General features: G+C 38.8%; 3 protein-coding genes across 3 annotated transcripts; 2 read left to right on the top strand and 1 right to left on the bottom strand.

Moving 5' to 3' along the window:
* Positions 1-6,605: 6,605 nt before the first annotated feature.
* Positions 6,606-8,047, top strand: LOC113471285. Its single transcript, XM_026830320.1, has 3 exons — positions 6,606-6,950; positions 7,400-7,853; positions 7,919-8,047. The coding sequence occupies exons 1-3, from the start codon at positions 6,694-6,696 to the stop codon at positions 8,045-8,047; spliced, it is 840 nt and encodes a 279-aa protein (XP_026686121.1). The 5' UTR covers positions 6,606-6,693.
* Positions 8,048-9,041: 994 nt separating this feature from the next.
* LOC103518556 (ankyrin-1-like) lies at positions 9,042-22,124 on the top strand. The gene is made up of 18 exons (XM_026830321.1): positions 9,042-9,096; positions 9,713-9,853; positions 10,168-10,287; positions 10,838-10,943; positions 11,397-11,494; positions 12,368-12,448; positions 12,729-12,834; positions 13,469-13,585; positions 15,352-15,380; positions 15,459-15,638; positions 17,497-17,757; positions 18,349-18,612; positions 19,025-19,131; positions 19,390-19,636; positions 20,041-20,152; positions 20,471-20,613; positions 21,495-21,591; positions 21,904-22,124. The coding sequence occupies exons 1-18, from the start codon at positions 9,085-9,087 to the stop codon at positions 22,122-22,124; spliced, it is 2,442 nt and encodes an 813-aa protein (XP_026686122.1). The 5' UTR covers positions 9,042-9,084.
* A 1,280-nt stretch (positions 22,125-23,404) lies between these two features.
* LOC103518551 lies at positions 23,405-25,194 on the bottom strand. Its single transcript, XM_008483628.2, has 2 exons — positions 25,071-25,194; positions 23,405-24,743 (listed from the first exon to the last, which is right to left on the bottom strand). Exons 1-2 carry the CDS (start codon positions 25,148-25,150, stop codon positions 23,597-23,599), a joined length of 1,227 nt encoding a protein of 408 aa, XP_008481850.1. The 5' UTR covers positions 25,151-25,194; the 3' UTR covers positions 23,405-23,596.
* Positions 25,195-26,408: the final 1,214 nt, after the last annotated feature.

The raw sequence follows: 26,408 nt of genomic DNA on the forward strand, positions 1-26,408 counted from the left end.
ACTATAGTTGAACATAATTACATTCCATTTCAGTACCTAGTGTACCATGCATTTCATTTAGCGTCCACCTGTGCAAGCTGGTTGCTAAAGAAAAACTACAATCTAGAGAAATGAGTGTAGGTTTGGATTGAATCGTTTTCAAACCTATATTCTAGTGAAAAATAAAAGTGATTTCTTTTATCTAATTGCCATGGGCTTTATATAATGTTCATTGCTAATGGAGAACTAAAGATCTACATTGTTAGCTTGGTTCAAGTGTCCATTTAGATATTAGTGAAACCAATTCATAAGTATCTGTGATCAAGTGGAAGAGTTTAGTCCTGTATGTAGGCTCCATTTGATTATACTAGTAATTTTTATATTCTAGTGAAAAATAAAAGTGATTTCTTTTATCTAATTGCCATGGGCTTTATATAATATTCATTGCTAATGGAGAACTAAAGATCTACATTGTTAGCTTGGTTCAAGTGTCCATTTAGGTATTAGTGAAACCAATTCATAAGTATCTGTGATCAAGTGGAAGAGTTTAGTCCTGTATGTAGGCTCCATTTGATTATACTAGTAATTTGATACTAAATTTGGTGGGGAAATGCATATCTAAGGGATTTTACACTAAGAAGCAAATTCATTGTTTACAGTTTGTTTTTTGATTCAGAAGGTGTGGTATGGACTATGGTACCCACGAAATATCTAAGAAGATGGACTGGTTATAATAATTGTCATAGTTCAAGTTTCAAGAATGATGGGATAACTCATCCGCTTTGCAAGCACAAGCTATGTTGGATCGTAAAATATGTACTATAAATTTGCTTCATTTGACTATCCAATATTATTTTTTCCCGGAGGGACGGACCCCGCTTGTTTTTTTTCAAATAAAATAGTGAGAATGTAATCACTGGTGCTTTTCAATTTCATTTATTTTGGGTGCCATCTACATGTTTAATACTGATAGACGACAAGGGACCATGCATCATCAAGGGAACATGTACATACATTAGGACATCCCTGATCTAGAAAGTGAACACTAAAGGAGGTGGTTTTTGTTTTTAGAACACGATTTAGTTATCATTCTGATAGCATGCCCTAATACCCACGAAATATCTAAGAAGATGGACTGGTTATAATAATCGTCATAGTTTAAGTTTCAAGAATGATGGGATAACTCATCCGCTTTGCAAGCACAAGCTATGTTGGATTGTAAAATATGTACTATAAATTTGCTTCATTTGACTATCCAATATTATTTTCTGTATTCTTTAATTATATGGTACCCACGAAATATCTAAGAAGATGGACTGGTTATAATAATCGTCATAGTTCAAGTTTCAAGAATGATGGCATAACTCATCCGCTTTGCAAGCACAAGCTATGTTGGATCGTAAAATATGTACTATAAATTTGCTTCATTTGACTATCCAATATTATTTTCTGTTTTCTTTAATTTGCTATTACACTTTCAATTTGATGACAGCCAGGGGCGGGATACAAAAGGGACGGATAGAAAAATCTAATGAGAATTCAGATCGCTAGAGCATAACAACTACTTTAACATGGCCCTGGAAAGTTCCTGGGTATTTTTAGTCATCCAAGAACATTTTTAGGTGTCATTTTATTTGAAAAAAATATGTACATACCTGAGAAAGCATTTGAATAATATGTAAACTTGATGGTATCTGGAAAGTTCCTGGGTATTTTTAGTCGTCTAAAACATTTTTAAGTGTCATTTTATTTGAAAAAAATATGTACATACCTGAGAAAGCATTTGAATAATATGTAAACTTGATGCTAAAATGATTTTGGACAGACGTTAAATTGAAGTTTATTTTCACCACCCAAAAAATTGTAAAAAAGACAACACAAGATCGGAAGGAAAAAAGATAAATGCGTTTAAAATTATACATTTCAGTAACGTTGTAAAAAATAATTCAAGAAAACATGCATAATACACATATCAGTGAGAAACGAGCAACTCGCAGATCATGCATAAGAGATCCTTACCTTTCTCCTGATCGCGATACAACAGAACCACAGATCCTCAAGAGTTGCTCTCAAATATCGTACAAAACTATAACAGCGGTATCCTGTACTGATGTTAAACCAAAGCCCACACCAAGGAAGAAAAGAATCCTTACCTTTCTCCTGATCGCGATACAACAGAACCACAGATGCCCAAGAGTTGCTCTCAAATATCGTACAAAACTATAACAGCGGTATCCTGTACTGATGTTAAACCAAAGCCCACACCAAGGAAGAAAAGACCAAAGAGAGGTCAAACAAAATGTAAAAAGAACTTTATAAATAAGAATAAAAATCTGACCAAGTTTATTCTTCAGGGGAGGCAAAAAATCAACATAATGAAGGCAAGGTCAATAAGCATGAGGAGAAAGACGAAACGAAAAAAGAGAACTTTACGTGGAAATATCACAAAAATGAAGACTAAAGGAGAAGAGAAGGAACAACCTTGTAAATGTGAAAATACTGAAATTACTAGAAAGTCAGTCAAGAAATATAACAAGAAGAAACTAGCTAAATATCGTCAAGCAGATAATATTATAATAACTGACATTCTTTATCTGGTGTAGAACAAATTAAAAAGAGAAGAACATGGAACAAATTTCTTGATTATTTTAGTAGGAAGAGCTTAATTGAGTAACAATATTATTACTCTTTCCGATCAATGTGAAAGTATGTTATACGTAGACGTGTAGAATCCCATCCTACGTATATATATACATTATTTACGTATACCTACTTACATAGATAGTAAATTTGATAGTTTCAGTTGAATTGCCTAGGTACCCCTAGCAATAATTCCTCAACTTTCTGGGGACCCAAATTTGCGACACTTAAAACACAAATTAAACAAATCCAACGACACACTCATCTAACTGATGTACAAAAAAAAAACACAATAAATTATCTACTAAGGACTTTACCACTCAATATCTATTTAAATATTATACAAACAAAACCTACAAATCTAGATAATCACAGATGGGTTTCATTTCATAGGATTACTTTAAAAATAATAGATTTAGAATATTAGATCGGTGGCATTTTTACTTCACTATTAAATTTGGTTATCAACATTTTCACGAATTAGGATCTCTTTTAGCTTTGTTTACAAACAACACACTTTACAACAAATATAAAAAAATACAAAATAAATTATCTAATCTAGAAGAAATACAATACCTACCTATTTATTATATTTTCTGTCTCGTATTCGACAAACAAAGGTTCTAGATCAGGGATGTCCATGACCATCCATTTTATTCCTATTTATTATATTTTCTGTCTCGTATTCGACAAACAAAGGTTCTAGATCAGGGATGTCCATGACCATCCATTTTATTTTTATTATATTTTCTGTCTCGTATTCAACAAACAAAGGTTCTAGATCAGGGATGTCCATGACCATCCATTTTATTTATTTGTATTATTATTTTACATTTTTAGTCCGTCCTTCCTTCATTATTACAATAGTAATAAAAAGGTATAAGGGACGGACTATTGTATTCGCTTCGGTGTCGTCCATTTTATTTATTTGTATTATTATTATTTTACATTTCTTTTTCAAATAAAATAGTGAGAACGTAATCACTGGTGCTTTTCAATTTCATTTATTTTGGGTGTCATCTACATGTTTAATACTGATAGACGACAAGGGACCATGCATCATCAAGGGAACATGTACATTAGTACATCCCTGATCTAGAAAGTGAACACTAAAGGAGGTGGTTTTTGTTTTTAGAACACGATTTAGTTTTATCATTCTGATAGCATGCCCTAAAATTACAATATTCATGTGGATAGAGATTAAAATTTAGAAGAATGTACTTTGTTTATTCATATTTACTGATGTTCACAGGACTGATGAGTGATTATTTCCCTCTATGAACTTTATGTCTGAGTTTTTCTTGGTAACTTCTTCCAAATAATCCCCCACCATCCTGTGAACACCGCTGATGTTTAGTTTACAAATGGATCTATTTTAACGCGCATCACAAGACTAGGACAATTCAACAGATAAATATTGGATTAGGTATATTTGGTTTAAATTTAATCGTCATATTTGATTAACTTTGTGCCCTCTTCAGAGATACCTACGTATATGTGTTAAGTTGGTTTTATTACGTCCACCATGACCAGAGTTTTGTGAAGAAACAGTTTTAGTATGATTAATTAAAATAAAATAATATTATGTTTTTGAAGTAAGAATTCAGAGAGCACTCAGCCTGAACAATTGAGTAGGTACAGTGGCAGTGGTACCAGTGTAAAAAGACTTTTTTTTACTTGTGAATTTATTTTATTAATAATCAGATGACTCACCACCTTGATTTCACGTACCTATCTGTTTATTTTTATTCTTAATTACAAGGAGGCAGCTTAAACTTACTCAATTGTACTTCTTGGTTCTTGTTTTGATTCAGAGGTTTCAAGATATTTATGTTTTTCACGGCTTTGTAGTATTCTTCTCAATTGTACTTCTTGGTTCTTGTTTTGATTCAGAGGTTTCAAGATATTTATGTTTTTCACGGCTTTGTAGTATTCTTCACTGCCATATTTCAGTGTCTGAGACGGTTGACATGTACTCATAGTAGACTTGTACTTTTTCAAAGTTCTTTTTCTACAAATGCTTGTATACTAAAAGATTTGTTGTAGTTGTGAGAAAGACCTAAACTATGAAGCTGGAATAACAAAGAAAACAATAGATAAGGATGGTTACAGTATGGTGCAATATTGGATCACAATAAGCACATGGGTAGAAAGTATCTGGATGTAGATCACCTGGAAAATGTGCTGCTGGATATTATGGGGGTGCACTCAGCATCAAGAAAACAATTAAGGAGCTAGTTTAAATTCCAGCCAAATGGTTAAGGTGTTCCTAACCCCTATATTAGTACCTATCTATAGCATAAAGTAGGTGGTGCTATAGCATAGTTTCTTTTCCTTTATAAAGGAACTGTGAGATCACAGTGGGTAACCAATGATGTCTATCACTTAACTTGAGAAACATCTCCTTCTCGTTTCTCTCCTTCTGAACAATTTCCTCCACCTTTTTCTTCTCCTTCTCTTTTTCCCGTTTGACTTTGCGCAGGGCGCGTTTCTTTTCCACGGAGTCCTGTTCTAGTTCGTCAGTGATGTTTAATATTTTCTCTTGCTTTCAGTTTTGAGTTTTCATTTCTTCGAGACAAGACTCAGAGAAGATATTAGTTTTCAGGGGCAAAGCCAAGGGAGTGCAAAGTGCAACCTGATGTGTGCTCCACTAGATTCTGAATTACATTTGACATATGGCCGAAAAGTCTCTTTATTGCCAAAATCAAGACCTTCTCAAACGAAGAGTCAGTAGCGATTTCTAATTTCGAAACGATAGAAATCGCGGCTGAAAAGTCTCTTTATTGCCAAAGTCAAGACCTTCTCAAACGAAGAGTCAGTAGCGATTTCTAATTTCGAAACGATAGAAATCGCCGAATATCTAAATTTCCTCATTTGGGTAGTTATCTAGAAACGCTGGGGTCCAATAGTCCTAAATATTGGACTTTATATATAAGAATTTCGTAAGAAGAAACCCAAGATCGTAGTTCAGTGGTTCATTCTCCTTTTTTCGACATTGGCGTAATCTACTGACAGATTCTGACGTAATCGAAAGAAGAAACCCCCAATTTGAATACTCACGCGTTTATCATCCATAAGATTATAGGTATCGTGCTCCGCAATAGTCCTAAATATTGGACTTTATACATAAGAATTTCGTAAGAAACCCCAGATCGTAGTTCAGTGGTTCATTCTCCTTTTTTCGACATTGGCGTAATCTATTGACAGATTCTGACGTAATCGAAAGAAGAAACCCCCAATTTGAATACTCACGCGTTTATCATCCATAAGATTATAGGTATCGTGCTCCTTGGTAATCAGATACTGAAGCACATCGTTATGCCCCTCCTGAGCCGCAAACCAAATGGGGGCGGCTCCGTAGTTGGTTTCAGACTTGGGCGAGGCGCCTGCTTCCACCAACAGGCGCACTACATCGAACATGCCAGCACGAGCCGCACAATGCAGCGGAGTCCAACCGTTCTGTAGGAAGTGAAAAATACATGTAAGTACATCTTATAACTTATAACTCATACTAAATAAGAAGAAAATAGGTCTTCAAGTGACTACTTGACTTGACATGGTATCCCGTTTCCAGTTTACAGTCACTTACTACAGGAATTACAGGATATCAAACATTAGCAGATGGGCCATGCCCGAAAATTACAATATTCATGTGGATAGAGATTAAAATTTAGAAGAATGTACTTTGTTTATTCATATTTACTGATGTTCACAGGACTGATGAGTGATTATTTTCCTCTATGAACTTTATGTCTGAGTTTTTCTTGGTAACTTCTTCCAAATAATCCCCCACCATCCTGTGAACACCGCTGATGTTTAGTTTATTTAGAGCTTTATTATGTTTAATTAAATCGGTAATGGCTTTTATATGAATGTGGGCTTTCCACTTTGTCCTTGGCACCTTACGTAGGTGTTTCACCTATCATCCGACATGAAAATATTTACAATCACACTACCAATGTTAACGCAGCCAGAGTAAAGAAAATTTGGCAAGTTGAGTGAAACATGGAGTCAGCAACTGTGTAATTTTAATTTTTACTTTGAGATTTTATTTTAGCGTTTAAAATTCCCGCCATGCTGGCCCTGATGTGTTTTATGGTGGCATTGCAAGCCCAAACCACGCGGACAAGTTATCTTTACCAATATCATCGGAAGAACAATATTGCTGATGTAAATCCCACTGTTCAATCCGCGGAAGAGGCTGATGACGCCAAATATAACAACTGTCGTCATGTTAAGCTGAACATCCACATTGGGCAGTTTGTTATCAATGAAACCATTCTAGACAGTATTCGCCCGGATTCCGAACCGATGGTATTTGATAATGAACAGTAAGTAGATACCACATAATTACAAAATGCCGATTTTGATTGATGTCATAGGTTGTGCGTGTAGTAGATACAATAGGTAAGTTTGTACTACTTCCAAAGGTCAATCAGCATCTTTTTTTGTGCGTTCCAATCTCCAAGGGTACCATGTTTAGATTGGATTTCTCAAGTTATAATTGCAGGGCACGTAGAAATCGTCAAAGAGTGAATACCTACGTAGATGTAACCGTAAGCGACATTTAGAAAACAACATACACAATACCTAACGTGTTCTTTATACGGTTCGACGGGAGAAACTATTCCAGATTCAACAGTCATCCCCTCGGCAAAGTCAAATACAAGAAAGACTACAAGAAGTCGAAGGTACCCCTGTGCGTAGATGTAACCGTAAGCCACATTTAGAAAACAATATACACAATACCTAACGTGTTCTTTATACGGTTTGACGGGAGAAACTATTCCAGATTCAACAGTCATCCCCTCGGCAAAGTCAAATACAAGAAAGACTACAAGAAGTCGAAGGTACCCCTGTTTAGATACATGGACAAGAAAACCACTACCAATGAAATGCTGAGCCAGCGACAACCTTCGGGTTACACTAGTGGACTAGCCAATGGTGATCGAGATGGCAATGGGTCTAATGGGAACAAGTCCGGGAAAGATTCAATGAAGATGATCAACGATATAGTAAAGGATATTGTCAAAAAATACAAGACTCGGTTTAATCCTGCCAAATCTGGTAGAGATGAAGTGGATTCGAACCTGTGTATTTGTCAGTTCCAGGATAGTAAGTGTCATATCAGGGGTGCAATAAGCCGTACACATGACACATCTGCTCCCGCCTCCAGCAAGAGCTTGACGGTTTTCTGGTCTTCCTTGCTCGTAATCGGTATCAGTTCTGCCTTGGTAACTTGACAGGCATAATGGAGAGCCGAAGCCCCGTCTTCATTCACGCTGTTCACATATTCCAGGACTTTCTCCTGGGAGATGTTCTGCACGAATTGGATGAGCAAGTCGACCACTTCGGCCTTGCAGTTGCGAGACGCGAGGTGGAGGGGAGTTTCGCCAATCTGATGAAGAGAAGAAGGAGAGAAATTTAACGGGAGAACTTCGGGTTTATTGCTTGATTACAAAAATTCCCATCAATTTTTTTTATAGAATATTGATGTTTCAAATTCAAAGGGTCAATTTTGGTGCTTTTAGTTGACCATTACATACATGGATAGATATTTCAGTTGCAAGTATATTTCTTTTCACCTACCTACATATTTGATGAGTAACATTTTGCGGTCCAGGCAAATGTAATTGGGCAAATGCAGCTTCGACACAAGTGTTGACAGTGTTGACACACTAAAAAGCACAACTGATGCTGATGTTTCAGAGATAATTAATTTATCAATACGAGAAGCCCAAATCTTCAAAACCACGCTAGATCTCCTACCTTGTTCTTATACATAGGATCTCCTCCATCTTCCAGCAGGAGTTGCAAGGTGACTAGATTTCCATATTTGGCCGCAGTTTTGAGTTTTCGTCTTCCCCCACACAATATTATACCTAATGGGTAATATTGTTTAGTATCAGAGTAAATCACGCTTGTACGTCTTTACAGGGACAGTGAACTGTGAAACTTTCAAAAATTCACTTTAACATTGTATCTACACGCACAACCTATGACATCAATCAAAATCGGCATTTTGTAATTATGTGGTACTTACTGTTGATTATCAAATACCATCGGTTCGGGATCCGGGCGAACACTGTCTAGAATGGTTTCATTGATAACAAACTGCCCAATGTGGATGTTCAGCTTAACATGACGACAGTTGTTATACTTGGCGTCATCAGCCTCTTCCGCGGATTGAACAGTGGGATTTACATCAGCAATATTGTTCTTCCGATGATATTGGTAAAGATAACTTGTAATTTGGCCCTCAAACACTCTGTTATGAGTTTTCGTCTTCCCCCACACAATATTATACCTAATGGGTAATATTTCACGCTTGTACATACGTCTTTACAGGTACAGTGAACTGTGAAACTTTCAAAAATTCACTTTAAATCGTCAGCGACCACTTTCGTTTGCTTTCAGAAAGGAAAGATCCCTCTCCTGTTAGCAGTCGAGGCTGGCAACCAGTCTATGTGCCGGGAGTTGCTTTTATGAGTTTTCGTCTTCCCCCACACAATATTATACCGGGTAATATTGTTTAGTATCAGAGTAAATCACGCTTGTACGTCTTTACAGGGACAGTGAACTGTGAAACTTTCAAAAATTCACTTTAAATCGTCAACGACCACTTTCGTTTGCTTTCAGAAAGGAAAGATCCCTCTCCTGTTAGCAGTCGAGGCTGGCAACCCTTAATCAACTGAATTCATAGCGGTGGGAAGCATCCAAGTTGTGTGTGGATTGAACATGGTTATTACTCTTTTCGAAAATCACGTTCTAATCCATGTCAATTTGGTCCTCAAACACTCTGTTATGAGTTTTCGTCTTCCCCCACACAATATTATACCTAATGGGTAAGATTGTTTAGTATCAGAGTAAATCACGCTTGTACGTCTTTACAGGGACAGTGAACTGTGAAACTTTCAAAAATTCACTTTAAATCGTCAATCCTCAGTCAACATGTCATTGACATAGAACCTCTGACAACACCCAACCTGAGTAATTTGGACATACAGCATTCTCAGGTTCTCCCTAGTACAGCAAGCACGTTGAAAGTTCCCAGTACCTCATCATCCATACAACACTTTGAAGAATTTGGGAGTTGCTGTCCACGCAAACGGCAGAACAACTGAAAGCCACGACTATCAACGGAGATACGGCACTGCATTTGGCCGCCAGAAAGAGAGACTTGGACATGGTGCGGATTTTAGTGGACTATGGAACGAGTGTGGACATTCAGAACGTAAGTGACTTTATTTAAAAGGGTTTAACATCTTTGTGTTCTTCTTCTTTACAAGATGAATCTTCACAAAGTCACTGCAGAATCTATTAGTATCTTTGTATAAGTGCTAAGGTCTTATGTGATGGGGGTTCTTGTCCGCCGTTTGGCGACAAGCTATGCTTTTTAGTGATCCATTAGGAACTGATGATATACAATTGTACACAGGTATTCAACGTGATATCGCCGCGGCGGGCACCTTTGTGCTGGCTAATTGTCTGCTAATGGTTAAAATAAACTTGAAAACTCCATTCACCGTTTCTATTTTGTCCTTTCAGGGAGAAGGACAGACAGCTCTGCACATAGCTTCAGCAGAGGGAGATGAAGCGTTAGTCAAATATTTCTACGGTGCCAAAGCAAACGCGTCCATCACCGACCATCAAGGTAACACTCTAAGAAAATAATAAAACTGGTGGACTATGGAACGAGTGTGGACATTCAGAACGTAAGTGACAATAGTGACATTATTTAAAAGGGTTTAACATCTTTGTGTTGTTCTTCTTTACAAGATGAATCTTCACAAAGTCACTTCAGGATCTATCAGTATCTTTGTATAAGTGCTAAGGTCTTATGTGATGGGGGTTCTTGTCCGCCGTTTGGCGACAAGCTATGCTTTTTAGTGATCCATTAAACGTAAGTGACTTTATTTAAAAGGGTTTAACATCTTTGTGTTGTTCTTCTTTACAAGATGAATCTTTACAAAGTCACTTCAGAATCTATCAGTATCTTTGTATAAGTGCTAAGGTCTTATGTGATGGGGGTTCTTGCCCGCCGTTTGGCGACAAGCTATGCTTTTTAGTGATCCATTAGGAACTGATGATATACAATTTGTACACAGGTATTCAACGTGATATCGCCGCGGCGGGCACCTCTGTGCTGGCTAATTGTCTGCTAATGGTTAAAATAAACTTGAAAACTCCATTCACCGTTTCTATTTTATCCTTTTAGGGAGAAGGACAGACAGCTCTGCACATAGCTTCAGCAGAGGGAGACGAAGCGTTAGTCAAATATTTCTACGGTGCCAAAGCAAACGCGTCCATCACCGACCATCAAGGTAACACTCTAAGAAAATAATAAAACTGTCCTCAGTCAACATGTCATTGACATAGAACCTCTGACAACACCCAACCTGAGTAATTTGGACACACAGCATTCTCAGGTTCTCCCTAGTACAGCAAGCACGTTGAAAGTTCCCAGTACCTCATCATCCATACAACACTTTGAAGAATTTGTCGCATACAGCATTCTCAGGTTCTCCCTAGTACAGCAAGCACGTTGAAAGTTCCCAGTACCTCATCATCCATACAACACTTTGAAGAATTTGGTTGCCACTTTGTAGCACAATCTTATGCCCCGAAATCTTCTACGTATCCTTCTGTTGGTCAATGTCAAATGGCATTTTGCATGGATCAATTCTTCATCTTCACACCAAGAAACTATAAAAAAGACCATTTTGATTTTGACAGTACATATGATAATTTGTCGTTCCGTCATTTTCGTTTTCCAGATAGAACTCCAATGCACTTGGCGGCGGAAAATGGCCACGCCTCCATTATTGAACTCCTGGCCGACAAATTTCGTGCTTCCATATTTGAGAGAACAAAAGTAATAAAACTCAACCCCGACCCAAAGCTGTGACTTTTGTTGGAAATTAATCATCCCTAAAGGGGATTTGAATGATAACACTCTGGTTTAAAAATCTCTTCTTGAAATTGGAGTCCCTGGTTGGGTGCCACTTTGTAGCACAATCCTATGCCCCGAAATCTACGTATCCTTCTGTTGGTCAATGTCAAATGGCATTTTGCATGGATCAATTCTTCATCTTCACACCAAGAGACTATAAAAAAGACCATTTTGATTTTGACAGTACATAATTATGATAATTTGTCGTTCCGTCACTTTCGTTTTCCAGATAGAACTCCCATGCACTTGGCGGCGGAAAATGGCCACGCCTCCATTATTTGGATGAACATGAAGAAGCTTCCACACTTGTTTATATGAAACTGCTCAAGTCTCTTTTCTTTCTGATGTATTTTCTCTCCATTCTGGCTCTCACTTTCGTTGTGTGGCGGATGATGGCTCCGTAAAAATACATGCACTGGATCTTATCCTCATTTCCTGACAGTAACTTCCTAGGTTCCTAATGAGTATCTTCTTTTAGGTGCCTATTTACATATTTCTCTAACTTTCATAGGAGACAAACTTGATATGGTATATGGTCAGTTATTTCCTGACAGTAACTTCCTACGTTCCTAATGAGTATCTTCTTTTAGGTGCCTATTTACATATTTCTCTAACTTTCATAGGAGACAAACTTGATATGGTATATGGTCAGTGGTAATAAGACATGAGGCAACTAAGGCATGATACCTGTAGGTATGTTGTATTTATCATTGATTAGTTGAGACACCAAAATATAATTGCTCCAGTGTTTTTTTAGATTCTTTAGAAAGAAACATTTCTCATCTTTTGTTTCAGGAAAACTACAATGTTCTGCACTTGGCGGCGATGTACTCCAGGGAAGATGTTGTCAAGTTGCTGCTCAACAAGAAAGGGATCGTAAAAATACACATCCTCATTTCCTGACAGTAACTTCCTAGGTTCCTAATGAGTATCTTCTCTTAGGTGCCTATTTACATATTTCTCTAACTTTCATAGGAGACAAACTTGATATGGTATATGGTCAGTGGTAATAAGACATGAGGCAACTAAGGCATGATACCTGTAGGCTGTAGGTATGTTGTATTTATCATTGATTAGTTGAGACACCAAAATATAATTGCTCCAGTGTTTCTTTAGATTCTTTAGAAAGAAACATTTCTCATCTCTTCTGTTTCAGGAAAACTACAATGTTCTGCACTTGGCGGCGATGTACTCCAGGGAAGATGTTGTCAAGTTGCTGCTCAACAAGAAAGGGATCAATGTGGCAGCGCTGGGAGGGGTAAGTTTTAAGAATTTTTGAGGAAGGAATTATTCAGAATGCTTAAGTTTACATTTGAGTAAGGATTTGCAAGCCCAGCCACTTACTATGAGGAATTCAGGAAGACCTGACAGGTAGACCTGATCTGACAGTCGGACCTGTTCAGGCGTACCTGTATCAGGTCTACCTGATAGTGAGTATTTTTTAAAAAAATGAGGAAGGAATTGTTCAGAATGCTTAAGTTTACATTTGAGTAAGGATTTGCAAGCCCAGCCACTTACTATCAGGAATTCAGGTAGACCTGATCTGACAGTCGGATCTGTTCAGGCGTACCTGTATCAGGTCTACCTGATAGTGAGTGGTCGGCCTTAGGTGTGAGTGGCCGGCTTAAGACTAGTCAAGGGACACTACAAAGTAGCGCTGAATAATCCAGGTAGGCTGCTCCATAGTAGATATTACTTTGAATATGTTAGCAATGACCATAACACAAATACCATGAAACTTTTTATCATTTACTTTCCTGATTCATAATGTCCTTGTGTTTTCTTCTGCAGTCAAAACAACAGACGGCCGTCCATCTGCATGAAACTTTTTTTAACCTTGAAACTTTTTATCATTTACTTTCCTGATTCATAATGTCCTTGTGTTTTCTTCTGCAGTCAAAACAACAGACGGCCGTCCATCTGGTGTGTTCAAGACAGACAGGGACTGCTACCAGTATCCTGAGGGCGTTACTGTCTACTGCAGGAAGGGAGATACGTATGACTGTCGATGGGGTAAGTAACGAAAATATCACCATTGTAAACCCTTTACTAATCCTATTCCTCCATACTACTCTAGTTTTCAAAGTAAAACCAGACCAGACCCTAATCCTGTACTACCGTGGAAAAGATAGCAAAGCTCAGATTGAGGAGTTGTAGAGTAACTTTGGGAATTGGATTGTAGATTGTACTATTGTAGTGCACCACAAAGTGGACAAGTTACAAGATTGATATGCGTAGAATATTGGAAACATAAATCTTATGTTACTGTCTACTGCAGGAAGGGAGATACGTATGACTGTCGATGGGGTAAGTAACGAAAATATCACTATTAAAGTGTGTCCAGTTATAGTCGACGCCTGGCGATCGACGTCGACTGAAACCATACACTGCCTCGACAACATAGATTCACCCCTTCCCCTCGTCGATCGACCGACGTTCGATCCACGACGTCGACTGTGTGGACACAGCTTTTTAACTTGTAACACTGAGCTAACCTCTGCATTTCGCAAATTCCATTGTAAACCCTTTACTAATCCTATTCCTCCATACTACTCTGAAACTTTGAACTCTACAGTTTTCAAAGTAAAACCAGACCCTAATCCTGAATATCTAGGTACTACCGTGGAAAAGATAGCAAAGCTCAGATTGAGGAGTTGTAGAGTAACTTTGGGAATTGGATTGTAGATTGTACTATTGTAGTGCACCACAAAGTGGACAAGTTACAAGATTGATATGCGTAGAATATTGGAAACATAAATCTTATATATTACATAATTCTTGCATAATTGTAAACATAAAGTCTACAAGTCAACAGGATGAAATCAATGCAAAATTGTTGTACAGGCAATGTCTACAAGAATACGAAATATTGTAGGAATTACAAGAATATGAGAAGTGACTGGCGTGTCAATTGGAATATATTTCGACTTCATCTTGAAGCCTTTGCTCGTGATGTAAACAAAACCCTTCTCTTCCTCCTTGCCCTCATTTACCTGACTTTAAAACATTCTGTGCTAGTCAAATTTTACCTACAGGGTATTTCCCGTGTAAAGCAAGTATTTGACTATTTTGAAAGGTAAAGTTTCGGAGTTGTGATTACACAAGAATAAGAAGAAAAAAATGATTTTACGGGGCATCATCATCATTTGATCCATTTAAAGCGTTTGATCAAGTGAACTGATGCGATGTTGCAGCAGAACAGTACATATTTATTGAAAAAAAAATTACTTACATGTTCAAATGTAGAAATTAAAATCAGACTTTTATCCTAACACCTACATAGTGTCTACTTTTATGATAGCCGGCATAGATACATAGTTTTAAGAACAAGGACGTGTACTAGGGCTTAATAATAAGCTTTACGAGGATTTCTTGTTTGCTTTTTGATATAATGTCAATGAAAAGATGGTTTTCTATTTTCTATGTAGGTACATGTTTTATACATGTATAGGTATTGATATAAGTAGAGCCAGATGCTTTCCCTAAAGAAATAGGCTGGTAGAATACACATAATACCTGTATCAGATCCATTAAAAGAGATATTTCATTTAGCGTGATTGAAAACGGAATTGGTTTCCATGTAGGCACAAATAGGGAATGTTTTAATAATAATTAATTAACACTCATCAGAATTGGCTATTCACCAAAGAAGAATCCCGGTCTAAACTCTCAGAAATACATCTAATAAGAGAAGTTAGCGTCCTTTCCTCCACAATACATCCTTAATGGAAGCCTTTTCTACTAACCAAATTTTTTCCTACACTTCGCCTTCCTCTCAGGTGGTAAGTTACGAGAGACGCCCCTGCACATTGCTGCCCGGGTCAAAGATGGGGATCGGTGTGCCCTCATGTTACTCAAATCAGGGGCGGGGCCTAACCTGACCAACATTGCTGCCCGGGTCAAAGATGGGGATCGGTGTGCCCTCATGTTACTCAAATCAGGGGCGGGGCCTAACCTGACCACAGACGATGGGCAAACCCCCGTGCATGCTGCGGCCAAATATGGAAATCTAGTCACCTTGCAACTCCTGCTGGAAGATGGAGGAGATCCTATGTATAAGAATAAGGTAGGAAATCCAATGTAAAATAATGAGATCCGAGATCTCATTGGGCCATAGGAGAAAAAAATTGCTATTCTCGTATTGATATCTGGTGAAACTTCGGCATAAGTTAAACATTAGTGAGCCAAAGCTGCATTTGTTCAGACGTGGTTTTGAAGATTTGGGCTTCTCGTATTGATAAATTAATTATCTCTGAAACATCAGCATCAGTTGTGCTTTTTAGCGTGTCAACACTGTCAACACTTGTGTCGAAGCTGCATTTGCCCAATTACATTTGCCTAGACCGCAAAATGTTACTCATCAAATATGTAGGTGAAAAGAAATATACTTGCAACTGAAAAATCTATCCATGTATGTAATGGTCAACTAAAAGCACCAAAATTGACCCTTTGAATTTGTAACATCAATATTCTATTGGTATCAAGAAAGGGGGGAAATGATTCATACCTACAAACTTTCTGAGGCTATACATAGGCAAGACAAAGTAGAACAATGTAGGTAATTTGTACTAATCTATGAAAAACATGAAAATAAGAGTAGTTATTAGAAACGAGATTTTCTTTGTGATATTGACTGAAAATAGTGCGATTTGTCACTTCCCTACTTTCTTACTTGGGTAGGCATTTGAATAGGTCATTCATTCATTCATTTATTGTCCAAAATTAGGCAGAAATTTGAACTTGAAAATCACTTTTTTTTATTTCAACGGACAATAAAACCATTCATAGATTACCTGTGATGGCATTTTTCGTTAAACCTGTTACTGCATAGGAAGTCCATAAAACTTTCGAAGGACTATCCAAGAAAAAAGTGTTACCTTCAGATTACAATAAGTCTGAATGCTGTTGAAAAACTATAAAAATGACGAGGGTCCCAGTACAGTCTTCCTCAAAATAAATTAGCAAGAGATCTAAAATATTTTCTTTGTGATATTGACTGAAAATAGTGCGATTTGTCACTTCCCTACTTCCTTACTTGGGTAGGCATTTGAATAGGTCATTCATTCATTGTCCAAAATTAGGCAGAAAGTTGAACTTGAAAATCACATTTTTTTTAAATTTCAACGGACTATAAAACCATTCATAGATTACCTGTGATGGCATTTTTCGTTAAACCTGTTACTGCATAGGAAGTCCATAAAACTTTCGAAGGAATATCCAAGAAAAAAGTGTTACCTTCAGATTACGATAAGTCTGAATGCTGTTGAAAAACTATAAAAATGACGAGGGTCCAAGTACAGTCTTCCTCAAAATAAATTAGCAAGAGATCTAAAATGACCCCACTGTAGTCATGAAGAAGAACAACTATGTTGAGCCAAACGGTTGTATAAATTTCTGTCCGGGATCGAGTGAGCTAGAATCGTAATAGGAAATATTCTTTGTTAGGGGGGATTAAGATCTGAGATCTCATTGGGCCATTGGAGAAAAAAATTGCTATTCTCGTATTGATATCTGGTGAAACTTCGGCATAAGTTAAACATTAGTGAGCCAAAGCTGCATTTGTTCAGACCGCAAAATGTCCCTCATCAAATACATAATTATGTAGGGAAGAAGAAACACACAACTGAAATAGCTATCCATGCAGGTGATGGTCAACTCAAAGCACCAAAAATTGACTCTTTGGAACATCAATATTCTATGAAAAATTGATGGGAATTTTCGCAAACAGTTGTAGGGAAGAAGAAACACACAACTGAAATAGCTATCCATTCAGGTGATGGTCAACTCAAAGCACCAAAAATTGACTCTTTGGAACATCAATATTCTATGAAAAATTGATGGGAATTTTCGCAAACAGTCAAGTAATAAACCCGAAACTCTCCACTCTCCATGTCCAGTTACATTTCTCTCCTTCTTTTCATCAGATCGGCGAAACTCCCCTCCACCTCGCGTCTCGCAACTGCAAGGCCGAAGTGGTCGACTTGCTCATCCAATTCGTGCAGAACATTTCCCAAGAGAAAGTTCTCGAATATGTGAACAGCGTGAATGAAGATGGAGCTTCGGCTCTCCATTATGCCTGTCAAGTAACCAAGGCAGAACTGATACCCATTACGAGCAAGGAAGACCAGAAAACTGTCAAGCTCTTGCTGGAGGCCGGAGCCGATGTGTCGTTGCAGACCAAACAGGTAGGTCCTCCAGTCCTCCTTCCGTAGATTGCGATCATTAACGGGAAAAAATCCTTCCATAAATTGTGGTCCTTACAGGACAAAAATGTGTGTCCTTCTCTACTCTGTTGTTACTTGGTACTAAACCTCGTCATGTCCTTGCAGACCGATGCAACGTGGTTCTTCAATTCTTCATACTAAATACGGGTGGTATGTTTTTACAGGACAAAAATATACTTAGTAATCTCATGATCTTGTCGGGCAAAAAGATTGAAGGTACCAGTATTTACTGTAACAATTGGATGGTTAAAATGGGGACACATTCCAAAGAAATAGTCAAAATCCTTCATTTTCCACTTAGGGAGACGAAAGATGTTGATTGACCTATTTACACTTCGTGTCATCCACTTCAATTAAAAAACAGTTGCTATCACCATTAACATAAAAACATTACCTTTCAGAACCACGAAACAGCATTCCACTACTGTGCTGTTGCCGGCAACAACGATGTTCTCACCGGCATGCTGGAACAAATGAGCGGCACAGAAATCAGTAAAGCCCTCAACAAGCAGAAGTTGCTGTCACCATTAACATAAAAACATTACCTTTCAGAACCACGAAACAGCATTCCACTATTGTGCTGTTGCCGGCAACAACGATGTTCTCACCGGTATGCTGGAACAAATGAGCGGCACAGAAATCAGTAAAGCCCTCAACAAGCAGACGTCCATAGGTTGGACACCCCTCCTGATTGCATGCAATAGAGGCCATATGGAACTGGTCAACACGATGCTTAACAACCATGCCAGAGTGGACGTGTTTGACCAGGAAGGCCGATCAGCTTTGCATTTGGCGGCCGAACATGGTTACTTGAAAGTGAGTAGCGGCAAATCCCTCAAACACTCTGTTATGAGTTTTCGTCTTCCCCCACACAATATTATACCTAATGGGTAAGATTGTTTAGTATCAGTAAATCATGCTTGTACGTCTTTACAGGGACAGTGAACTGTGAAACTTTCAAAATTCACTTTAAATCGTCAACGACCACTTTCGTTTGCTTTCAGAAGGAACCAAATTTGGTAAATTGATTGGGGGAATATTTGTACTGTCCCCTTTTGTTAAATTGTTTGAGACGGTATTTTCATTGAAGTAATTTGTTTTGATTCAGCATTACCTCAAAAATTGCAAAATGGGGCCACAGGTCAGTGGTAACATGCTAGCTTGTCATGCCGAAGGTCACGGGTTCGATTGCCATCATGCTCATAATAACACTACTTGTTGCTTACAGGTATGCGATGCTCTCCTAACTCACAAAGCCTTCATCAACAGTAAGTCCAGAGTAGGAAGGACAGCCTTACATCTGGCAGCTATGAATGGATACGCAGACCTTTGCAGGTAAGTCAAAGTACAATCCCACGCTAATCCAGCTTGCAACAAATGAACTTCAAAGGTTGACAGCTATTTAGAATATAGCTTCAGAGAGAAAGGACGGTATTTACGTGGACTTGGTGAACACGAAATTCCCCAGAAGTAACGTAAAGGAACAGTTACACCCGAATTGATGTGCTGAGTCGTGGAATGTCCTCGGAATGGAGATATAGTCGGGTTAGTTCCAAATTCGATGGGAGTTGGTATTTTTTTTTTTTTTCTCAGGTTTCTAGTACACGATCACGCCGCAGTCATCGACATCCTCACGCTGCGGAAACAAACACCTCTTCATCTAGCAGCCGAAGCTGGTCAACTTCAAGTGTGCAAGTTACTCTTGGATCTCGGCGCCTCTATAGATGCCACAGACGACCAGGGACAGAAACCTATCCATGTGGCAGCCCAGAATAACTTTCCAGAAGTGGCGCAGATATTTCTCCGTGCACATCCGTCCCTGGTGACTGCTACTACTAAGGTAAGAGACAATTCGTGTCTGGCTAGGGGATGTTAAACATAGAGGAGAACAGCTTAGCCCTAACCAGCCTAGCTAGCTGGTAGTTCTTCAAAGGGTTCTCTCTGCTTTTAAAAATCAAGCACAAGTCCTCACGATGGTGGCCTACGGTTCAGGACGAGCCAAATAAACATTGCTAGAGACCATCACACTGTATGGCTGATACAAAAAGATATATCTTTTCTTTATTCTGCCATTACAACTCGGCGAAAGCTAAAGCCTCTAAAACAACAACAACAATTCGTTGAGGGAAATAGTGGATTGCAGATTTCGATAAGTTGTGTTTGTGTACCTCTTCCATAAATAAGTACTTTGAAGGATTTCCATAAATAAGTACTGATTCTCATATATGTTCTTCTTATCTCCAGGACGGCAACACGTGTGCCCACATTGCTGCCATGCAAGGTTCAGTGGGTGTCATAGAGGAGCTCATGAAATTCGACCGCTCGGGTGTTATATCCGCTCGGAATCGCGTTACAGGTAAATAATAGAATAGAATATACCTTGTTTACACTCTCGCAGTAACAGCTACGCAGATCCTTAGAACGACTGCACCGCCTTCAGCAGTATCTGTGTCCCAGGTGTAGCAGAACCCTAGTGTCCAAAGCCGGTCTGTCCAGCCACCCAAGGGGCAATAAATGCAGATGAAGAGAGGAGCTGAGGAATCATCGCCAGCGATGGAAATCCTTTGACCTCTAGGTGTACGCAGTCCATCTAGGTGTTCCATACAATAAGCCTAAAAAATACTCTTCGGTAATACTCCTTATTGACCATCATCATTCCATTGGTCATTTACAGAAGCTACACCCCTCCAGTTGGCGGCTGAGGGCGGCCACGCCAATGTGGTGCGAGTTCTCGTCAAGGCGGGCGCCTCGTGCACGGATGAAAATAAGACTGGATTCACCGCCGTTCATTTGGCGGCTCAGAACGGACATAATCAGGTGATTACTACTTTTGGTAATTATTCAGAAGCCATGACAATGAAAAAGAAACCTCCTTTTTGTGTTTAACCTAACCTTATAATAACACTGGTCATCACTGCTCATTTGTGACAGGTCCCTTTTGTAGCAATTTTTCATTGACGTGATTTCTGAACAAGTACCCTACTTTTGAACAGTCACACACCACCTCTTTTAACTTTGTAATTTGTGTGTTACCTATTGTTTTTAACTGCTGACAAATCTCGATGGTCACCGATCTATAATTACGCCATGTTTGATGTTTCTTTTACTGTTTCATCAGTAAGAGTTATGACTTTTACTTTTAAGTAGGAAAAAAAAGTAGATAGGCTTCCTTTTAATATGACGTCACGTTGTGAATCCACTGGAACCAAAGGTCGAGTGGATTGGAACACACTCCATTTGTCAGGGGTCTAGGTTTACCTTGGGATCAATTTAATTTGAAGAAAGTAGCAATTTTTCATTGACGTGATTTCTGAACAAGTACCCTACTTTTGAATAGTCACACACCACCTCTTTTAACTTTGTAATTTGTGCGTTATTGTTTTTTAACTGCTAACGAATCTCGATGGTCACCGATCTATAACTACGCCATGTTCGATGTTTCTTTTACTGTTTCATCAGTAAGAGTTATGACTTTTACTTTTAAGTAGGAAAAAAAGTAGATAGGCTTCTATCTACTTTTATGACGTCACGTTGTGAACCCACTGGAACCAAAGGTCGAGTGGATTGGAACACACTCCATTTGTCAGGGGTCTAGGTTTACCTTGGGATCAATTTAATTTGAAGAAACCATTTGTTGATGAAATTTTGAAACAATAAGTTGAAAATTTTACTTGACAGATTCCATGTTGTTTTCCCAGGTACTTGAAGAAATGAGATCGTCAAAAGCTCTCAACGTGTACAGTAAAAAGTTGGGAGTGACGGCTTTGCACGTGGCGGCTTATTTTGGACAAGCGGGTAAGTTATCCGAATCACATTAGATGAAATATTTGAGTCAACTTTATACTGTACGTATAGGTGGGTAATTTGTGTACATTTTCATTATGAAAATAGTGCTTTGGAGGCAATCTTTAAGCTTAAAATTTGTATGGAAAATGAGATTTATGGAAAGTATTGAAACACTAAAATGCAAGAAATGTTGTTTCTCGCCAGCTAAGCTGTGTTGTTCCAAGGTTCTTTGAAAGAAGTTCCCCTAAACACTTGGAGATGAAACTTTTTATGCTGAAAGGTTAACCCAATTTTTCGTCACCTATTCCTCACTCCCCACAGACACAGTTCGGGAGCTCCTATCCCACGTACCAGGCACGGTCAAGTCAGACCCCCCTACCGGTGCTAGTTTCCTAGGCGAGCTGGGCTCAGAATCCGGCATGACACCCCTCCACCTAGCCGCCTACTCGGGGAACGAAAACGTTGTGCGGCTCTTGTTGAATTCAGCCGGGGTGCAAGTCGATGCCCAGACTCAGGAAAATGTAAGTATCCTTCATGCTTAACTCCATACACAAAGCCCAATTTGAGGCTTAGGTGTAGGCTAGACAGCCCTAAAGGATGGGTTAAGCGCCTACGAATCTAAGTATCAATTGCCCATACGGTCGTTCAGAGGTACTTGCAGGTATGCCTTTACCATAATCGTCAAAGTTATGTCGTTCGAAATTCACAGAGTCAAATGGTGATCAAATATCATGCATGGTTCAATCAAGGAATGGGTTGCCTTGTTCGATTGAGCAGGTCTTGACTTCAGCAATAAAGGGGCTTTTCGGCCGTGCGTCAAAAGTATTTGAGAATCTAAAGGAGCACACATGCACATAAACAAGGAGTGGGTTGCCTTGCCTTTAATAAATTTTAGGGGGGAAGTATGAGGAAGCAAATACTCGTAATTCTATTTTACCTACGTTAGGCTACACCTAGTTTAATGTTATATTATGTTCTGGTTTATTTTTGCAGGAATTATGGCAAGGGTCTCTGAATTGGGCCGCCTGGAAAACCATGCTCCTCTTTCTCACTTTCATCCTATGTCCCCCGGTTTGGATCTGTTTTACCCTCTCTCTTGGACACAAGTATAACAAGGTAACTAGTGGTCGAATTCTCAAAATCTTCTTCTTCATCCTACCTCGCGGTTGCCCGTATTCAGCCTGGGTCTTGAATCCATCATTGGTTACCCACTGTGATCTCACAGTTCCTTTATAAAGGAAAAGAAACTATGCTATAGCACCACCTACTTTATGCTATAGATACTAATATAGGGGTTAGGAACACCTTAACCATTTGGCTGGAATTTAAACCAGCTCCTTAATTGTTTTCTTGATGCTGAGTGCACCCCCATAATATCCAGCAGCACATTTTCCAGGTGATCTACAATTCTACATCCAGATACTTTCTACCCATGTGCTTATTGTGATCCAATATTGCACCATACTGTAACCATCCTTATCTATTGTTTTCTTTGTTGTGCGTCAGATATGTCCGGTAAGGTACCATTCACTTATAACGAGTATAGGTTCTGCTCCATGGGATGCCTCAAGCAACATAGGCAGACGCATCCTACGCTAGAAATTTAATGCAGCATCCAATGCTGTTTCGAAGATTCCCACATTTTCAGCTGAAAAACTTTAAAAATGCTTCCCCTACAATAATGAAATGTCGAAAACTTTTCATTTCACAAGACTCAGACAAGTTTGGGTCGAAAAAAGCAGGCAATTTATTTTCCAAAGGAATTACCGAGAAAATAAGTAAAGAAGGTAGAGATGTTCTCGTTGATGTATATATATATATATTTTTTTCGACATATATCACTGACTCTAGAACGAATAAACTGTTGTGGTTCACGACAATCATCACTACGAAATATTTATGAAAATGTGAAATATTTTTATTACTGAACTTAATTTGGACATTGTAAGAGACTTTAATAAAATACCGTAGCTATGTTAAACATACAACTTCAAATCTTTTCATTTCTTCTGTGTTACTTTACGGATGTGGTATGGGTGGGGACTGGAACATGAATGGAATAGCAAGGTGGTGGAGATGGAGGAGTGGGGTTACACCACACAGACCCTGGGGTCGGGATTCCAATCTTCCATGGTCTTCTGACAGGTAAGCCACCCTGAGTTCTCACTGAGGCATTGTATTCCTGATAGAGGAGTTTTGAGATTTTGTACAGCAGTAGCATGATAGTCATTAGGAATCCAATGATAACAAGATCTATGAAAAGATCGTCAGCACTCGCCTTTACTCTCTTGCTCTTAGGTTTTGTTCGATTAAAAACCAAATGAATTTGACGAAAATTACTGTCGTCTTCATTCAGGCTACTCTCGTCGTCATAATCTGAATCTCCTAGCAGCTTTTCCTGTCGACCACAATCGCCTTTCTTGTGATCTCGAATAATCTTCGGTTTCCGGGGAAACACCAGACGGTTCCACCATTCGTTTTCGTTTTCCTTCAGGTATTTGTTGATTTTGTTTTCTTCGTTGGAGTTGATTGTATCAGGTGCACGTTCGTTGTCACTATCATTTATTGGAAGCCATGTATTGTCTTTGACCCCTTTGAAATCGTCTGAGTTCTTGGATTTCAATTCCGTTTTCTTGTCACCCTTTTCTCCGTATTTCTTCCACAAGTCTGTCTTGTAATCAGGATAATCTTCTGATAGTTCGTTATCAACTGCCACAGCTGATTTGTTTTCACTAACCAATGGATCTACCATTGTATCGATTTTTCTTTTGTTCAACTTGATCGTCCGTGGTTTATTTTTGAACGCGTTCTCGTTTCGAATCCAGAATTTCAAACTGGAGTCTTCCGTGTCCCGTGATTCAGGAAGTTTGGCTTTGGTGTCAACTTTGGGTGGTGGATAGGGATCATTGAGTGGTTGCATGAGACTGTCCATAATACTGTCCAGAACGTCAAAGTGAGGGAAGAACGGATCTGGGCTGAAGAAGGGATGTTGCTTGGGGCGAAGCATAGGGTCGGTATTTTTGTTATCATTGGGAAACCGTGGGATGGTCTTGGAATTTACACTCGGGTCATTTAGTTTGGTGATGAGGACACTTTTGTGATAAGGAACACCTGGATTTTCTCTCACATCCAACATGTTCGGGACTTCATATTTCATACATCTGGAAATCAACACATGAGAACTGATTTAGCAAGAGGGAAGGGAAGATAGAAAGGGTTTTGCTATTAAGTATTACACTTTGAGGTAATAGGTATGCAATTACGATCCCCTAACTTTTGTTCTGTAAGGTTTTAATGGCGGGAAAATCGAGGGAAAATGTGTATCGTGCCTTAGAAATCTTGTTCAAATTCCACAGCAAGTAGGAGACATGGAGACATCCTTGATGTAAATCAACTTTGTTTTATTGTGATTTCCTTTAGCATAGGTGAGCCTCACGGAATATCCCAACTTTTTCCCCTCAGTTTGATATCATTTCTAATAAAATTACCTCGGGCCATTGTTTTCCATATCACCCACATTTCTGTTTGAATTGAAAATCCGCTTGAAATGAAACATGGGTTCAAACATGAGGTTAGCCAGTGGGCTGAAAGGCTCTATCAAGTTGGTTTTGAAGCTCCAACACATGAGAACTGATTGAGCAAGAGGGAAGGGAAGATAGAAAGGGTTTTGCTATTAAGTATTACTTTTTGAGGTAATAGGTATGCAATTACGATCCCCTAACTTTTGTTCTGTAAGGTTTTAATGGCGGGAAAATCGAGGCAGCCGAGTATTCTCAGAGTAATAGCCGAAAAGTTAACAAACACTTTAACATGAGAATGTAGACCCAAATTTTAGCAAACCCTTCGTTCCCATTAGTCCGGTATATTACCGATCGACAAAAGGATAGCATAAATAATCCGATCAGTCCCAATCAATCTGAAACCGGTCCGCACGAGTAATCGGCACCGCACTAGTGATCGGCACGACATTCATTCGTCATTTTCTTCGGGGAAGTAACAAAATGTGTGCATTACCTGTATTCTCTGATAGGTGTCGCTCATCATAGCTATAAGTAAACGATAGCATAAATAATCCGATCAGTCCCAATCAATCTGAAACCGGTCCGCACGAGTAATCGGCACCGTACTAGTGATCGGCACGACATCATTCGTCATTTTCTTCGGGGAAGTAACAAAATGTGTGCATTACCTGTATTCTCTGATAGGTGTCGCTCATCATAGCTATAAGTAAATAGCCGAAAAGTTAAACACTTTAACATGAGAATGTAGACCCAAATTTTAGCAAACCCTTCGTTCCCATTAGTACGGTATATTACCGATCGACAAAACGATAGCATAAATAATCCGATCAGTCCCAATCAATCTGAAACCGGTCCGCATGAGTAATCGGCACCGCACTAGTGATCGGCATGACATTCATTCGTCATTTTCTTCGAGGAAGTAACAAAATGTGTTCATTACCTGTATTCTCTGATAGGTGTCGCTCATCATAGCTATAAGTAAATTAATGAGAACCACTACGGACACTAACATATACACGCCAAGCTCTATCTTATACAAAATAAGCGTCCACACCGGCTGGTCCAAGTTAGGCACGAGACGGAGGTCTTCGGGCGTCGTTTGTCCAAACACAGCAAAAAATAGTAATTCGAACGCTTCCATTGGATTTAGGACAACTGAAAAATACCGACAATGAGGACACAAAACGAGATTTCAGAATAAAAATGATTTGTGTTCCAATATCTAAAATTTCTTTTAGGGGATGACTCTAGACTGGGGTTTTGTTTTTGGGGTTATTTGAGTCTCGGGTTTGTTTTTTTTTTTTT

Source organism: Diaphorina citri, unplaced genomic scaffold (assembly GCF_000475195.1).
Source record: "Diaphorina citri unplaced genomic scaffold, Diaci psyllid genome assembly version 1.1 scaffold2245, whole genome shotgun sequence".
Lineage (NCBI taxonomy): Eukaryota > Metazoa > Arthropoda > Insecta > Hemiptera > Psyllidae > Diaphorina > Diaphorina citri.

Coding starts and splice junctions, on each gene's coding strand:
- LOC113471285 (XM_026830320.1), top strand. CDS start 6,694: ATGCTGGCCCTGATGTGTTTTATGGTGGCATTGCAAGCCCAAACCACG. Junction 6,951..7,399: donor ATGGTATTTGATAATGAACA/GTAAGTAGATAC, acceptor GTTTGACGGGAG/AAACTATTCCAGATTCAACA. Junction 7,854..7,918: donor TCGGTATCAGTTCTGCCTTG/GTAACTTGACAG, acceptor CACATATTCCAG/GACTTTCTCCTGGGAGATGT.
- LOC103518556 (XM_026830321.1), top strand. Junction 10,288..10,837: donor ATCAAGGTAACACTCTAAGA/AAATAATAAAAC, acceptor TTATCCTTTTAG/GGAGAAGGACAGACAGCTCT. Junction 19,637..20,040: donor TGGTGACTGCTACTACTAAG/GTAAGAGACAAT, acceptor TCTTATCTCCAG/GACGGCAACACGTGTGCCCA.
- LOC103518551 (XM_008483628.2), bottom strand. CDS start 25,150: ATGTTTGAACCCATGTTTCATTTCAAGCGGATTTTCAATTCAAACAGA. Junction 24,744..25,070: donor ATGGAAAACAATGGCCCGAG/GTAATTTTATTA, acceptor GTTGATTTCCAG/ATGTATGAAATATGAAGTCC.